The sequence below is a fragment of the Limanda limanda genome, chromosome 11, assembly GCF_963576545.1.
Source record: "Limanda limanda chromosome 11, fLimLim1.1, whole genome shotgun sequence".
Lineage (NCBI taxonomy): Eukaryota > Metazoa > Chordata > Actinopteri > Pleuronectiformes > Pleuronectidae > Limanda > Limanda limanda.
Window position 1 is genome coordinate 18,561,826 of NC_083646.1, and position 16,648 is coordinate 18,578,473.

At 42.3% G+C, this 16,648-nt stretch overlaps 1 protein-coding gene across 1 annotated transcript in view; it reads left to right on the plus strand.

Annotated features, from left to right (window-relative positions):
• Nucleotides 1–16,648, plus strand: part of LOC133014572 (A disintegrin and metalloproteinase with thrombospondin motifs 16) — a 61,115-nt gene that overhangs the window by 12,385 nt on the left and 32,082 nt on the right. Inside the window, exons 4-8 of the mRNA XM_061081836.1 lie at nt 5,555–6,002; nt 8,507–8,709; nt 12,251–12,334; nt 13,860–14,019; nt 16,152–16,257. Of these exons, the coding sequence (XP_060937819.1) occupies nt 5,555–6,002; nt 8,507–8,709; nt 12,251–12,334; nt 13,860–14,019; nt 16,152–16,257 (1,001 nt within the window). The remainder of the gene's footprint in view (nt 1–5,554; nt 6,003–8,506; nt 8,710–12,250; nt 12,335–13,859; nt 14,020–16,151; nt 16,258–16,648) is intronic.

The following is a 16,648-nucleotide window of genomic DNA, read 5'->3' on the forward strand; positions in this document are numbered from 1 at the left end:
AGACCAACGCAAATATATATCATCAACATCTGGTTGATCTTTTTCATGTGTCAAAAAACCTACAGACATATTAGACAGAATTAATTCAACAACTAGAATAGAGCGCATAACTCGGCCAAGGCCCAACAGTCCCTTAAATTCAATCAAGCTGCTCTGCATTTTACACACCCATGAGTATCAGTCCCCCAAAATCCATAAATTATTCCCTGGGAAATCAATGAAATGTCAAAAAAAAAGCCTCACAATGTTAAGGAAAGTTTGCCCACTGATCCGGATCCACTCCAAAATTGAATAGTTTCTTCCCTGACGCATAACACATCCTGCCACCAAGTTCCAATGTATACCGCCTTGCAATGAAGAAGTGGTGACAACACAAACTCTGTGGCACGGCGCAGTTATTTATATATTTTTCCATCTGATGCAACCCTTGGAGATCTCCAGGCCCCCATGTAGGAGTGAACTGTGTCCCATGTCACACTGCTCATTTTGACAAACATGAGCATAGGACCGCCTTAGCTCTTTTGCACCGATGTGATGACAACATAAACCCCCAAACCTCAGCACCAACTTTTGAAACACAGACCAGTCCTTAGAAACCATACACTGTGACTTGCTGTATGCATGTGGTGCTGACAGAAGTGAATGGTCACGGGGAGAAAGTCGTCCCCATGAAATGCAGCCATGGCTCTCATGACGTTCACGCTTATTGACGTGCCTCAAGTGGCGTTGTGAATAAGACATTGGCTTACGTTGCAACATTTCCTAAAAACCACCTATGCATGATTCTCCTTTGCTTGTTTTGTGCACTCATGCTGTACGTGCATTCTGCGTAGAATACAGTGAGAGCAAATGTTTCTTTCAAAGGGATCTGGCAGAAAATAAGCTTACACAGCAACTATTAGAGGTAATACAGCCCTGTACGTATCTCCGTTCTTTTAAGGTCTGAATGTCGGCCAGATCCCACTGTCAACTCCAGACCACTTTTAATATATATCAAACCATGACAGTTTCTGTTACAGCTCCTATCTAAACAATTTGGTCTATAGGCTACAGCTGTAAGTCCTGTGCTTGTCTCTTCCCATTATTCATTTCCTACTTTACTATCTCTCCCATCTCATTTTACTGACCATGGGGAGCTGACCAAAAATAACCCCTTTATGATAAAAACAACAACAAGCAAACCTTTGATTCCATTCCCCTCCTCCAAACTCTTTTTGGATCAATACACCCAACAGGCAGAAAGCTTTTTATTGTTTAACCATCATGTGAGCTGGTTCTCTGTAGCTCGCCCCTTTGCCTGCAGCCACCCACCCAGAAAGAATGAGTGCTTAACATGTGAAGTTTTGAAGGTTGACAGCAGCACAGTTCAGGTCAGAGGGCCTCACCGTGACTTGGAGCCGAATTGTGACAATCGCCTGTGATTACGCGCGGCCCGGGTCGGTGCCATGCGCGTGACGTGATCACGCATCGGTTGCCAGATGCGATTGGATCCTGGCCGGGGTTCCTGGCACAAACAACTGTTGACCATTGGCAGTCAGGTCCGAAAGTAGAAGGTGATAATGCATTAGTAAGCATGTAGCTCTCTTTTCTCTCTTTCTCCTTTTCCCAATAATTTACCAGCCCGCCCCTCCCCTCGTACTCATTCCTCAACACAAACTGCTGTGTTGCAACAAGGTCAGTTGTCAGAATTTCTTGCAACATTGTCTGGAATCCTGCAGGACAACCACCCTTGTAGCTTTAAGAGAGGATTTGCAACACATAAAACAAAAAAGACAATGCTGGTAAGCTGCTGATGTAGCAAAACATGCAAACTGAGGACTTCATCATAAAGTATGCATTGGTTTTTTTTGTTTTTTGTTTTTGTGAGTGTGTTTTTAAAGGGTTGAAAAGATCATAATCATCTCAATAAGTACTGGGCCAAAAAGTTTGTTTCCGGTTGTAAATACGTCTCCAAATATATTACTTGTGTCCCTGTTTTGCTGTCTGTCAAACACCAGTTACTGTACTGTGGTAAATGATCATTATCTGATGCAGAACCACTTGTAAACAGCGACTGCTCCACGCAGGCTTGTGGTGAGGGGATACAACTTAACTGTGGGATTTAAGCGAGCATGAGCCAGGGACTGCTTTGTAAGTCATATAGATATATGCATGTTAACCTAAATCTCCTAGTTCTCTGTTTGCTGTGTGATGATGCAAAGTGTGATAAAAACACGCTAACGTAGCAGCTCTAGAGCGAATAATGCATGCATTTAAAAAAGAAACGTAAATGTTCCCCGTGGATTGTTTAACGAGGTTGTGTCATTGACAGCAGCCGTCATGCACAGAAATAGTTGAGCACTTTCAGGGTACATCCAAACTAAGAACGGCATCTTCAAAGTAAAGCAATGTCCATGTGAGTGCTTGGCGCCATACCAGTTTTTGTCCCTGTTCACACTCACAAGCCTGCAAATGCATTTCACGTGACCACACAGCTTGCACGAGTAATACCTTTTCTCCTAAGCAGTTTTACCTGTGTAGAATTGAATTAATGCAGAATTTAACTGCACAACAGCTGTTAGCAAAGACATCAGGCTCAACAACTCTTTCAATTGATTATCCATGTTGCGTTCTACACTGGAAGCCGAGGCTAGTGCCAGTTGTTTCCTTCCGGAGGACAGTCATGCAATAGCAGCATGACGTATCGGCAAACGCTATGTCGTGACAGAAAAGACCCAATCAGCAAGCAGTTGTGAGAAACAGGGTCTAAAACAGGGTCAGCAGGGTTTCCAAACTTCTCAGCTTTAGCTGCTCTAAAACTCCACAAATCCCCACACTCCTTTGCAGATATGCCATAGCAGAAGTGTAGCAAGAATCTTGTGTGAAACGACATCCAATTGCAAGGCCCGTCTGAGTTGTAATTGATGACTTGTCTTCATTTCCAGCTTTTGGATTAAAAGCCTTTTCAGCCACAAATATTTATGTATGATTTATGAACACATTCACTGATCTGTGACTGTATTTGCAGATTTATCTACACATGTACAAATCTCAATACAGTTGCAAACACATTTATTCCATGTTTACAAATGAAATGACACACTCTGAGTCAGAATACACATTTGCAGATTCCTCTGCGCCCTCTCAAAGCTGTAGAGCAGGGGTGTCAAACTCAAATACACAGAGGGCCGAAATCAAAAAATTGCTTCAAGTCGAGGGCCACATGGGTTCAACGTTTATTGAAAACTTATTGAAAGAACCTTAGTGCACATATTGAACCTGGAACTAACAAGGCCTATAGAGTATTGCCGATAAAACATTAATTATGAAATAAATGAAATACAAATAATAAATAATACATAAATAAATATAAAAGTAATAAAATCAGTTTCATTAATTGCTTTCTGGCTTTATCTGCAGTATTTCCAGAGTAATTTCCAGTGAAAACATTTTCTACAGACAAAAATAATTGACTTCAAAGAAAAATCAAATGTCCTGTAGTAGCAAGAGAAAAAAAACAGTTTTCCTGCAGCATCTGCGTCTCCCACAGGCGCAGCTTGGTTTTAAGAGCCCTCACTGTAGTGATGACACGCCCCCCCCCCCCCCCCCCCCCCCCGAAGCTGCAGGTTGAGCGCATTCGGGTGGCTCCTGATGTCACACAGAAACGTTTTACTTCGCAGTTCTGTTGTGCCTTTCCCTTTGCTTTCAGAAAAGACTTGAAATGGCGGTGATTTATACCTTTGGCTCTGATAAAGTTAACCGCTAATGTTATGATGCTCATCACGTTTGTTTTCAAGGCTTTGCCACACAACAACTCCTGGTGTATGATGCAGTGATAAGCTGTCAACTCACTTTTTCCTCACTTTTTTCCTCCTTCGTCTTTTCTCGGATCCACCCTTTACATCCGGGAACCTATACTCTGCCTCCTACCTGTCTTGAAAGCTCCTGTATTCAAATGCCACCTTTCGTTTAGCCATGTTTGGGAGCGGGATAGTTGAAAGTTGTCACAAGTGATATGTGATACAGACTGTGAGGCGCGCGTTCGCGGGACCGTGATTGACATGCCGACACACGGGCAGTGCATTGTGGGATCTGTCATTCACCATTGACCCGCCCACTCGTCAGCCAATGAGAGCCTGCCATTGGTCTAGAACTGTCACGTGCCCCATCCCGATGTGTTCACTGACCCTCAGGAATTCTCAGTACTTATTTTGTATTGAGAACTTGCAAAACACTGCCGGCGGGGCAGCTCTAATAGTAAATAGATTTTATCATGCGGGCCACATATAATTCATCCGCGGGCCACATGTTTGACACATGTGCTGTAGAGGTAGAGGTCTGGGTTCAGAAGTGATGATGAAATGAGGTTAATACGTGCTGAGAATCATTGTAGCTACATTAAATACATCTCCAGGAGATGCTAGGGACACTCCTGCTGTAATAAACATATAGATAGAAACAAAGACATGTACATAATAACGTATGTATAATCTCTGTCTTTCCAAATGTCTGTCACCCTTTGTTGTCACTGTCTTGGGACTGTCACACATACACACATGTTGTACATATACAATCACAACAGGACACACTGCACCGCTGCCACTGTATCAGGCCGCGGCGATGAAGAATCTCCCGCTCATGCTGAAAAAACAAAAGCCGACTGTAGTCAATTAAACACATTTTACTGCCAAGCGCGGTTTACGGTCCAAACGCTACGGCCAGTTGACTGTCAACACAGATGTGGTGTGTGTTTGGAGAGACGGAGCGAGACAAAGCGAGGCAGAGAGCAAGAGAAAATAATCTCCCAGTGTCTGAGTCGGCTGTTTTGATAGAGGCTTATTGAAAGTGGAATATAAAAGCTGAAAATGTCTCTGTGTTTCTCCCAAAGAGACCGAGGCTGAAATAGAGAGAATAAGGTCAAATGAAGAATTTTTTTTGTCGGCCAGCTCTGGAGGGATTTATAATAGGTTTTCCCATAACTTATCCTCTTATATCAAAAGCTTTAGGCACTTCTACTTTAAGTGGCAGCAGTTTTAAGGAGTTAGAAATATTCATAACATCTAAGAACACATTTTTTAGTAAGCGTTTGTCACATATTATACTCAGATAACCTTTGTTGAGCTTTTTTCTTTGTTCGATTTCTAACATAAAGTGAGTAATGCCTAAACCCTGAGAACCTCCAGTGTATAATGCAGATGAGAGATGCCTCCTCTTTTCATCCACACTCTGCCCCTTTTTGTTTTTGTTTTGAAACTCTTTCTGTCTGACCTGTCCTTATTTAGATTTGGCTCAGATAGCTTCTGACACTGAAAAGCAAAACAGATGTTGAACATGAAGCAACACGGCCAGTGGTTTAAGAGGGTCAGGTTCAGAGTGACCCAGCAGTCAAATCTTGACTAATTGCTGACAGAGACAGATTGCGGGAGCTAAACGAATAGCTGGAGAAGTTCATTGGTTATATATGACTGCAGCCCATTAGGCTTCCTGCCGGGAACGAGGATGAGCTGTTAAAAAAACATTTGAGGTATATTAGCCACTAATGTAAAGACTAAGAAACTCTCTGTTTTGCCTCTAGTCAGGTTTGATCAGAACGCAGGATGCGGACTACTTCCTGAGACCCGTATCCCTCAGCCTCGCCCAGAGAGAGAACTTCACAGCACCCTCCAGTCACCAGCCGCACATCCTCTACAGGAGCCAGAGGGACCTCCAGGCAGAGCGGAGAGGTCACCCGCAGAGGGCCGTGATGAGGCAGTCCACAGATCCGACCCCTCTCATGTCGCACAGACACTTTGTCACAGAGAAATCCATTAGAGACGCCACCTACAACACGGTTGATGGAGAGCACCAGCAGCAGAGGCACAGCCACCATTACCACCATGGCAACAGCACCAGCACCAGCAGTAGTGATGGCGACCAGGCAGAGCACCGTGGCAGTGACCTTCCCCGCGGCAGCCATCGCCATGACAGCGACTACAGACACGGGGATAAGCAGAAGCAGCACTTCTGCGGGAGACGGAAGAAATGTATGTAAGGGCTGTTTCTCATTCTGGTCCACATAAAGCATGCAGCATTAGTGCACAATGACAGGCCTCCTCCTCATGTGATGCATTAAATATTCCTGTGATTGTTCCTCGTGCACATGTTCAGTGATCAGGGAGACACGGTGATCTGCTCTGCTTACGGTGTAACACACATTTAATTGTTTCTCTCTCTGAGCTCTATAAATCAAACCAAGCCCTCCGGACATGGAAAGTAAAAAGACAAGAGCAGTACTTGAACTTTTTAGATATTTCACCAACTGATTTGACAGTGACATTTATCTTCCTCACATATTTTCCTCTGTCTAAAACATATTTGCCGTTTGATTGATTTTTACTCGCTAAATGAAACTAATTTTGTTCTAAGATTACCATCCAGCCTTTTTTTCACCATTTCCAGTCCCTCGAATAAAAATGGTTTAACATTTGACACTAAAAGAACAACGTTCCCACATAGACACACTTCTCACATTACACATTTAAGACCGTGTCATAATATAAAGTGTTAAATGTCAAGTTAGTAAGAGGTTAAGGCACATTTTTAGGAATGATCACGCCACTTAGAGTTTCACACAGAAAATAAAAAGATTGACTCAAGATAGTAATTCTGTTTGTTGACATTTATGGGTTAATTCTTTTAGCGGTCGGCCTCAGAGGGGTTGCGGTTGGTTGGGTGTAATGGGAACAGAGACCACATCGCTCTAAGAGAACAGGTTCCCATGTTCATGAATGCTAATGAGTGCAGAAATCACCCACAACACGGGCTGTATTTGTGCAGGAAATTACACCTTATTAGCCCCTGTGTGTGTGTGTTGGGGAGAAATACAACAAGACGGTTTTCATTCACAAAAGCTGAAAAGTAGAAGCAACCTTATTAAATTAGAAAAGCGATTTGAAATGTTCCTTCACAGTCCAAATGTCACTACTCAAGGAGGTTTCGATTTGACTCTCACATGATGACATGTGCGAACTATATTTTCACTATTTACACTGATGGTTGACTTCATTAGTGACTTAAGCTGCGAGAGGTTATGGGAAACGTTTTTATATTCACTTTAACACCGTGACAAATGTTTGCCCTCTATGAAAATTATCACGAGATCAGTTAACATTGCGGGTGTCACAGGGGTCATTTTAGAGCGAGCAGGCCGGGATTGGACTGGTACCGCCGGCCATTACCCTGCAGAACCCCAGCTGTCCGTCCCCTGTGAAAACACACTGGTGTTTACATTCCCGCGCAGTGACATCACCGAGCACCTGTGCCATGTTTTAGTCAGAAAGGGCATTTTGGTCGCTCACCTGCTTTCCCCCTATGTAAGCAACCTTTTGAACCTTTATGGTTTATCGCAGTCAGACAGTGATCGGTGAAAGTTTTGATAACTTGAAAACATGAAAGACGAGATTTGAGGCGATAATGTCAAAGGCCACAATGGTTGAAGGCTGACTGTTTTGTTTTTTTACTATGCACCCCCTGCATACTTTGAATGTGAGATGTTTTTCACAGAGGCAACAAGAGGTATGCACTCTCCTGAATGGCCTTCTAGTTTCAAAAGGGGAGTTATCACATGACCAAACTGCATTTGAGGTCAACATTGTCTGTGTTTGTCGAAGTCCCTTAAAGTGCTGCTGATAAGTTTTCACAATAAGTTTGTATTGTGAATTCATTGCAATTTACGTCATCATAACTTAACACAACAGGCCCGTCCCCCATTCAAAATCACCTTTGTTTGCAAAGTGGCTTAATACAGTGACATGTTCATTCTTGATTCACGTTTACCTCTGTTCATTCGTCAAGAGACGTTCTTGCCTTTGTCCGTCATTATCTAGCATATTGTGTTATGACAGCAGAACGTGAAACTGGTCTTTGAAGACTTTGTTGACAGCAAAATTGATCTGCTCGTAGCATGTAAAGCTTTCAAGTAACAGTTGCATATCAATAAAATCTGACTTGCTTTATGTGCTGCTAATGCACAGTGCACTACACACTGTGGTTTCACACTTAACTTAATGGTAGCATAACAGTGACACTGCCAGAGTCAACATCGGTAAGAAAGCTCAGTTTGCAGTTTATCCATGACATCAAGTCATGATCGTGAGAGTATAGTAAATCATCCGGATGGCTGTCAGCTACTTGCCAGAATAGCTGGTTAACACTCACAAGCAAAGGTGACCCCTTGGCAAGTGGCTGCAGGTTCATTTCAACTCTTGTGCAACATACAGTATCAGCTGTGGGACAGACTGATTGTATATTTGTAATAGAAGTTAGAATCGCTATTAAATTGTTATTGTATGCGCTATTGTTTTCTCTTTCATCAATCACCTACAACCCACTGTCGCTGAGTTTATACTTAATTACTCTGCAGCCAGAGTGTGTTATGCATAAAGCTTCATTTAGTCTGTTTCAATTGTCACCACATCATTTGTGCTTCCAAACAGTTAACAAGTTCATTAATTCTCTTTCCCTTTATCTCTCCCCGATCTGTTTCCAGACATGCCCAAACCTCCAGAAGAGGACGTGTTTATCCTCCCAGACGAGTACAAGTTTATCCCCAGGAACAAAAGGGCGGTGCTGATGAAGAACGAAGCCAATCAGAAGCTCAACGTGGAGACGCTGGTGGTGGTGGACAGGAAGATGATGGATAACCACGGCCATGAGAACATAACTACATATGTTCTTACTGTGCTTAATATGGTGAGAGAAAGTTGAAGGAGACATATGCTTTTGTTCAGTTTCTTAATTTTGATTTGGGCTATCACCTGAAAAATGTTGCATGCTCTTATGTTCAGAAAACGCATTGAACTTTCTTTATACTCTATTGCTGCAGTTCCTCTTTTCAGCCTCTGTCTGAAACACTTGGTTTTGGCTCCTGTCTCTTTAAGCCCCCCATCCAGATGAAGCCCAGTCTGCTCTGATTGGCCAGCTTGCCCTCTCTGTTGTGATTTGTCAACCGCTTCCAGCGCATGTAGGAAATGTCAGCTTCCACTCACGCTTAAGGCTGATTCATGCTTCTGTGTCAAAGCTATGCCATAAGTATGCACGTAGCCTACGCACGGGGCCAAGCACTCATAGTTGTGCGTAGGTGTGTGTGTGAGTCGTGCTACAATTACAGAAATGCTAGTGGCAGCAGAGGTTCTGTGCTGGTGTTGAGTGTCCTCCGGTTTCTGGTCCGCTTATTTACAAATTCTCTGGCATCTGTGTTTACTTCAGAACAATGGCAAGTGTTACTAAGCGGATCGTGTTGGTGTTGGAGCTGATAGATGTTGAAGAGCAATTACTTTTTCTTAAAGAACTGCAACAAAGAAAAGAAAGTGGTAGTGAGTCTGCTTGGTCTGCAACAACTCAACATCCAGTAACATTTTTGGGGAGGTGCACATCAGGGTACACGTCCACGCAGAGGCTACGGTGTAGCTTCAACGCAGAAGCATGAATTGGGCTTTAATTATCGGGGGGGCATGACTAGCTGCTAGGCGTGCATTATGTCAATTTTGGGTTTCATGAGGTCATGTGACATAACCATCAGCTCTCTTTAACCTGTATTTTGGGCTTGAACTGAAAATACATTATAGGTTTATGGTATGAGATGTTTACTAAACTAATCACATTCACATTAACTTGAGCTGTACAGTGAGTTCACATGCTAACCAAAAATGATTAACAATTCAAAAGTAACTTCTAAATATCAGCATGTTTACTTGGTGTGAACAAGGTAGCGCACTTATGTAGCAGGTTTCCTACTGGCTATACAGTGTTTATTTAGCTTTATGTAAGAATTAACATTTACAAATAGCTTCAACAATATTGTAACACAGAAGATATTCACTTATCAAATTAGGTTTGGGCAAGTTACAGACTTTCAAGGCTACAACCTGAATTGAAACTTGTTGTTTTTGCATTAAAAAGGGCGGCACAAATTGATTTGCCACACATAAGTAGGTTTACCATCGATTAGAGCTCATAGTGACTGGACAACCCTGTTCTCACTTATCAAAAAGAGCATATCTAACAACATGAAAACCGATATCTGGGTGAGATCACCACCACAGCGCTTACAGTGACCCCTGTCCCTCGCAGCTGATCTGCAAGCAAATTCCGTCACGGTCGTTTTGCTACTTAGTGAGTGACTGACAAATCCAAAGATAATCCATCTATTTTCAAAACATGGTTCCCTTTAGTTGAAACCAAGCTGGAGTAGTCACAGCCTGCCCTCAGAGGAGTCACCTAAATACAGTGTGGAGTTTCACACAAAACACCCGACTCCCCGCCCCACCTGTCAGCTCCCATGGGTCCCCGGAAAGATTATTTAATATTACTTTAAAGCTTAATCTGATATGCTTTTCAAGTTTTTACATAGATTTACGTTGTCTTCGCTCGAGCCTGGACAGACTTCAGAAATATCTTTTTAATCACATATTTTAAAAAAGTTGGCTCTACCACAAAGCACTGAAGCTCTATGGAAACGGCTGTGATTGTTTCTTTTAAGAGGCAGTGATTCATTGAATCTGTTGACGTGTGTAAGTCTGAAACTCCATCAAACACTGATGTTCAACGACATCTCAGTGTAAGTGAGTGGTTTTGATTGCCCCTTTGACCTTTTTGGGGGTTTTGCTTGAGATCTGTAACAAACCACAGTGTGTCTTCCCGTGAGTCAGTGCGGAGGAAGACCAAACATCAGGATCGAATGAGAGCGTTCCTGATGAGAGAAAATAAAAAAGTTCAGCGAGTGGCACCTGAGTTATTCACAAGGCTCAAGAGAGAATTAACCAGGGCAAAAGATCAGGAGTCTGCTTTCAAAGTCCAAACTGTTATGACTGATGGTGAGATATCTGTGTGAGAACAAGACGCTGGATTGGAAACAGCGGCTGTGGTGATCACACCTAAGCAAAACCATGGCTTTGTGTGTTGTTTCTACGGGAATGTCAAGGTGCATTGTCTCCTTGACATTTGACATTTGTCAGAGCTCAATATGGTGCAAATACTGTTCCTAAAGCAGGGTTGGTAATCCTGGATTGAAGCTAGCAAGAGGCTCCACTTTGAAATATGCAATGGATACATCCCACTTCCTCCCATCGGCCTTTCATCAACCCTACTTCCCCAAAACTCACGAAAGCACTAGAAGCCGACTTTTCCTTTGCTCGCTTACTTCTGGCTGTCTTTATGGCTTGTGAAGACTTGATTACTGACAGACAGGTATGCAGGCGTATCATTTAATCTGGTCTGAATAAAATGATTATGTTTATTACACTCATGCAAGGGCCACTGGCTTTTTTTTTTTACCAACTTTATGTTTTGATTATCAGGATTTGAAAAAGATTTCAACAATTCTGATAAAAAGTGTTGCAGAAACAAACTACCAACCCTACAGTTAATATAAATGGACTATATAAATAGATGTCGTGCTTTTGTAGATTTATCGACCAATCAAAACGCTTTACACTACAGGCCACAGTCACCCATTCACACGCACATTCAAACATTCCTATTATATGCTGTGTACTTTTTCTATTAAAAACATCTCTTATTCACACATGGCAAAGTCGTCAGGGGCAATTTTGGCCTCAGTATCTTGCCCAAGGACACTTTGGCAAGTGCACTGGAGGAGCCGGGGATCAAACCACCAACACTCTGGTCAGTGGTTGACCCACTATGTCTCCTGAGCCACAGCCGCCCCATGTAGTTCAAGTGCATTTAAAAATATTGACCATAAATATCTCATGATTTCACAGTTTACAATAAGCAGACACAGATACAAGTTTTTAAGGTGAACACTTAACTTGTGTTTATGTGAAAAATGCTACAGGGACTATTTCAGTACTTTTGGACACTGAATGCATTTTCCCAGACATAACATTTTGAAAGTTAAGGGACTTTTTAAGAGGGGGGGGGGGTTCTGTGTTTGAAGACTTTAATAACTGCATATCGGATGGCAAAATAACACTCTATCATCAAGCCTCTCAAATCTCTGTGAAAATGTCTGTGCTCACTTGGTGTAGCTGGATAACAGGGAATCAGGTTGGGAATAAACATGTGGGACCATGCTCAGTAGGATGATGTCTTCGATTGTGTGGTAGCCAAGTTTTACGAGTCGTTAACAGCTGTTATAGTCACTTTGGAGAGCTATTAAACTGTAGGCAGAAATTTGCCATTGAGACAGGACTTTGATGAATGGATTGAAACATAGTAAATAGTAGCATTAGCAATAAGTAATAGCGTCTGTTTTTGTTTTGTCTTCTAGGTCTCCAGTCTCTTCAAAGACGGGACAATAGGAGGGAACATCAACATAGTGATCGTGGGTCTCGTGCTTCTGGATGAAGAGCAGGTGAGCATCCCAAAGTCTGTCAGAAGTTTCAGGTGAAATCTTCATCTGTCCAAAATGTCCTCCTCTTTGACAGCACCAAACATGGACTGTATTTAAGATGCACGACACAACTCTGCTTCCTCCCACTTTCTAAAAATGATGACTATCCCCGGGTACAATCACTCTTCATTCGGAACCACAGTCTGCTCAGCAGCCACTGTGGGATGGAGCCACGGTAGCGACGTCCTGTTGAAACCCACGCTCAACCAATCGCAAGCCAGTCTCAGCTATCAATCAGGAGGTTTTAGAGCATCAAATAATGGAATAAAACCAAATAGCTGTCAGAAGAAGTACCTATTGACAAAATGACAAAAAACATTTTTTTCAGGAATTAAAAAGTTTGACTTATACTCCCATCCACTAACATAGAGGATTTAAGATATATAACCTAAACTACAGCCAGCAATCTTTATATATACTGCATGGCATTGAATTATGTCAATGGTTTTTTTTATGGGGTTGAAGCTTTTGAAAATTCAAGCAATTTTGAATCATTCATGTCCAAGAAAATCACTTTTAATATACACCCTTACTTTAACCACTCTTATCTTTGTTAGTGGTGACTTCATGGGGCCTGGGAAGTGATCATTTGTTTGTTTATTTGTTTTACCTGAAGGTCCAGATCCCTCAGGTCTATCAGAGATTTTCCCGGGGTCGTCCTAACAACTAAGGACTGTTACAGTGGTTAATTATAGGGCATGCATTTCCCGGATGTTTGCCAGATTGAGGAGGGAAATTCTCGTGGAGAGCAGGCAGCGGAAAGACAGCATGAGAGAGAGAAAAAAAACAGAGCGAGGGAGAGAGGGATGAAGAATTAGGTGAGGCACTGTCAAGTGTAAAGCAGTTCAAGGACTGTGGATTCAGGTTTCTATCCACCTGTGATGTTACTAGAGTTCAGTTTTCCTAAAGAAGAATGCCAAGTGTCCACTCTAACATCTTCATGCTGCCTTTAGCATTCATACAGTATGTCTATGATCTTGGTAAGCAGCCAAGGATCTGGTAATTCAAAAATGAGCAATAAATATCACATTTTTGCCACAGCTGTCTGCCTTTTGGTAAGATTCAGCAGAAACAGAATTTCTTTAAACTTCACGGAGGTCGGGTCATAGGCCAAGGAAGATCCCATTCACTTTTGGAGTGGATTTGATTAAGAAAGGCGGACCCAGGATTTGCTTCCTCTTCCTTTTACATTGTGAGAGTGCATTTTTCTACATTGTGAGTAATTATCCAGATAATCCAGAGATCTTCATGGAAAATATCTATGAACTGTGAAATTGCAAAAAAATTATTTGATCTCAATGCACGTTCGTGTAATATGGTGTGTCGGTCTAATTGTCGCAGGAGAGGAGGGAGATTAGGTGATGTGATTTCATTTGACTGACTTATTATTTCCACTGAAATCCACACTCTGTGCTCACAGCTCGTTTTCCATGAAGACAACATTGTCTCTCTCTGTCTGCCTCATTTGATCTGGTTTATCTCGCAGGACGGCTTGGTGATCAACCACCATGCAGACCACACACTGAACAGCTTCTGCCACTGGCAGTCCACTCTGGGAGGCAGAGAGGGACGCCACCACGACCACGCCATCCTCCTGACGGGACTTGACATCTGCTCGTGGAAGAATGAACCCTGTGACACTCTCGGTATGTCTTTATTGCCTTGTCCATCACTGAGCTGGTCAAAAACATGAAGGAGGATTCTACAGTGACAAAATGCCTGAAAGTGAAATTTGAATAAACACACAAGAAGTTGGGGCAAATGCAAAGGCTCAAAATGTTGAGAAGTGGGACTTTAGGAGTGTTTTACATTAAATTAACTATTTCAGAGAAAGCCACATGTTTGCCAGCTGTGTTTATTTGTCTTTGTCTGTTTGCGCGTGATAGAAAATATATCATTCTTTTTTGCTACCTGCATCTCTATGGGAAGACGCCCCTGTTGTCTGTCACACGGTGTGACCCAGGATCACACCCGCCAAACCAGATGTGAAAAAGATCTGCAGCTTTCAGATCTTTTCTACCCCACAGGATCACATATGGAGTAATATAAAGTTTTACAGCAGATAAAAAGAAAATGCATCAGTTGTCAGCCAAGGGGGGGGGAAAGGATGAGAAAGGCAGCTTGATTAATTTATCTGAGAATTTGACCTCTTCAACTTTTTATTAATACGATGCAGAACTATAGAATATAATAATGCAGATGCAACAATAAAACAAGTTTGGAAAATTAAATATGCTTATCCTGTTTTCACATCACAGAAAATACTTCAGCTTCTTTAAACATACACACACACACACACACACACTCAGAGACAGTTTTCTTGAGTGCACACCCTCTAACAAACTTACAACAGCTTGTTTTGGGTAATGACCGTGCCAACACATTGTTGTTTTCCACACTGTGAGAAGAAACTTCCATTTTGTGTCCCACACACACACACACACACACCAGACTCAGCATTGACTTCAAAGTGTAGAGACTAGCATTAGCCTTAACCATTGACCAGTTTAAAGGTATTTGTGTGTGCATGTTTTGTGTGTGTGCAGTCAAAAATAAGAGTGAGCTTGAACTAATTCCCAAAGGTTTGAGCCAAAATGACCCTTTGCGCTACCAGTTCACTTTAGGGTTAGTGCATAGCAGCCCGATCCATCAATGTTTTCCTCCATATTTCTAAAAGCAGAATTTAATATCAATGATCTTCTTTTTGTCCACTAAAATGTCAGTTTTCACAGTCACTCTGCCTGCGTATGTACATATATAGTACCATTATTTACATTAGCTATGTACATGAGAACATTACTTTAGGGTTTTTACACTCTATAACAAAGGACTTAGCCATAAAACGATAAAATAACAAAACACGAGGCTGAATTCTCCCCAAGACACTGAGACAAAGACGTTAGGGGAGGCCCCCATGAGAATTATCCATTTTGATTCAGGGCCAGGGGGGCTGCGTGTGTGTCAGTGTCTACGTGAGGAGGGACAGAGGGAAAGTGAACAGAAAGAGAGTCGCACAGTAAAGGGAGCTGAATAGTAAAAAGGGAGTTTAATAGAGGAGGAGGGATATGAGAACGCCGTAAAGACAGAGCAGGAATGAAGTGAAAGGTAGCAAGAGATCTGGGGATGCTCCCACAGGGTCCCATATTTAATTTAACATAGGGAGGGATTTTTAACCAAATTATGGCCTGTTTGAAAGTTTTCCACTGATTTCGTTGTGATGTAGTCCCTGACTGATCAAATACTATCAATGTCAACACCAGTGCGGCACAACTAAGAGGAATTTAAATAAAGAAAGACAGTTTTTTTTGGCTTAAAAGACAAACATTCTAATGTGAAATGGGAATAACAGTGGATTGAGTTAAACCACCCATGGGCTGCAATGGGTCTTATATTAGTGGGTGTGGAGGAGAGTGGGAGGGAGGAGAGCCCCTCTCTTAAGGTGGTCCCAGTACTGCCCGACCATGACTGTGCAGTTGCAGGCCCTGTTAAGGCGCGCAGTTGTGCACTGAAGGGTTGCTGTAACACCGGCAGGATGTTGGGACAATGGAGGGTCAAACAATGAAAGTGTGGGATCAGCCACATTGTCAGTTTAGTCTTCTTTACAGCAGTAAGGCCTGCCAGCAGTGTTCTGCATTGTTTTAAAGTGAGGTGTGAAGACCTGTCGTCATTGAGCAGACGATAGCAGGTATTGGGTACTATTGTGGATCCTAGCAACTCTTGACATTGTGATAAAAACTGTGATCTACAATGTGTAAAATTTGCATCACCGATTTCACAGGTTTTGCTCCGATTAGTGGGATGTGCAGCAGGTACCGGAGTTGCACCATTAATGAAGACACAGGCCTGGGTCTGGCATTCACCATCGCCCATGAATCTGGACACAAGTAAGGGTTTCCATCCCTCTCAGGCTCATAATGACACACAAAAAACGGATGTGTGTTCATTAAACATGCAGTAAGATTAAAGAAGGGACAAAATGTGTTTTGTAAAATGTTTTCTATTTGTATGTCCAGGCATTAGCAGCCTGATCCTAAGTATCCATAAGTAATAAAAAAAGTTAGGACTTAATAATATGACAATGGAGTGAAAGGTTCCTCTATTGGTTTTTAAAGCACTAAATGTCCCAAAATACCTGAGCTAATATTTTAGCTTTTCCGGCTCCTTTCCACTCCCTGATGTCTCAAACCCTTTGATCAGTTACTACTAGTTGTTCCTTGGTCGAGGCTAAGTGGTGAAGGGGATAGTGTGTTTACTGTAGCCGCCCCATGGAACAGC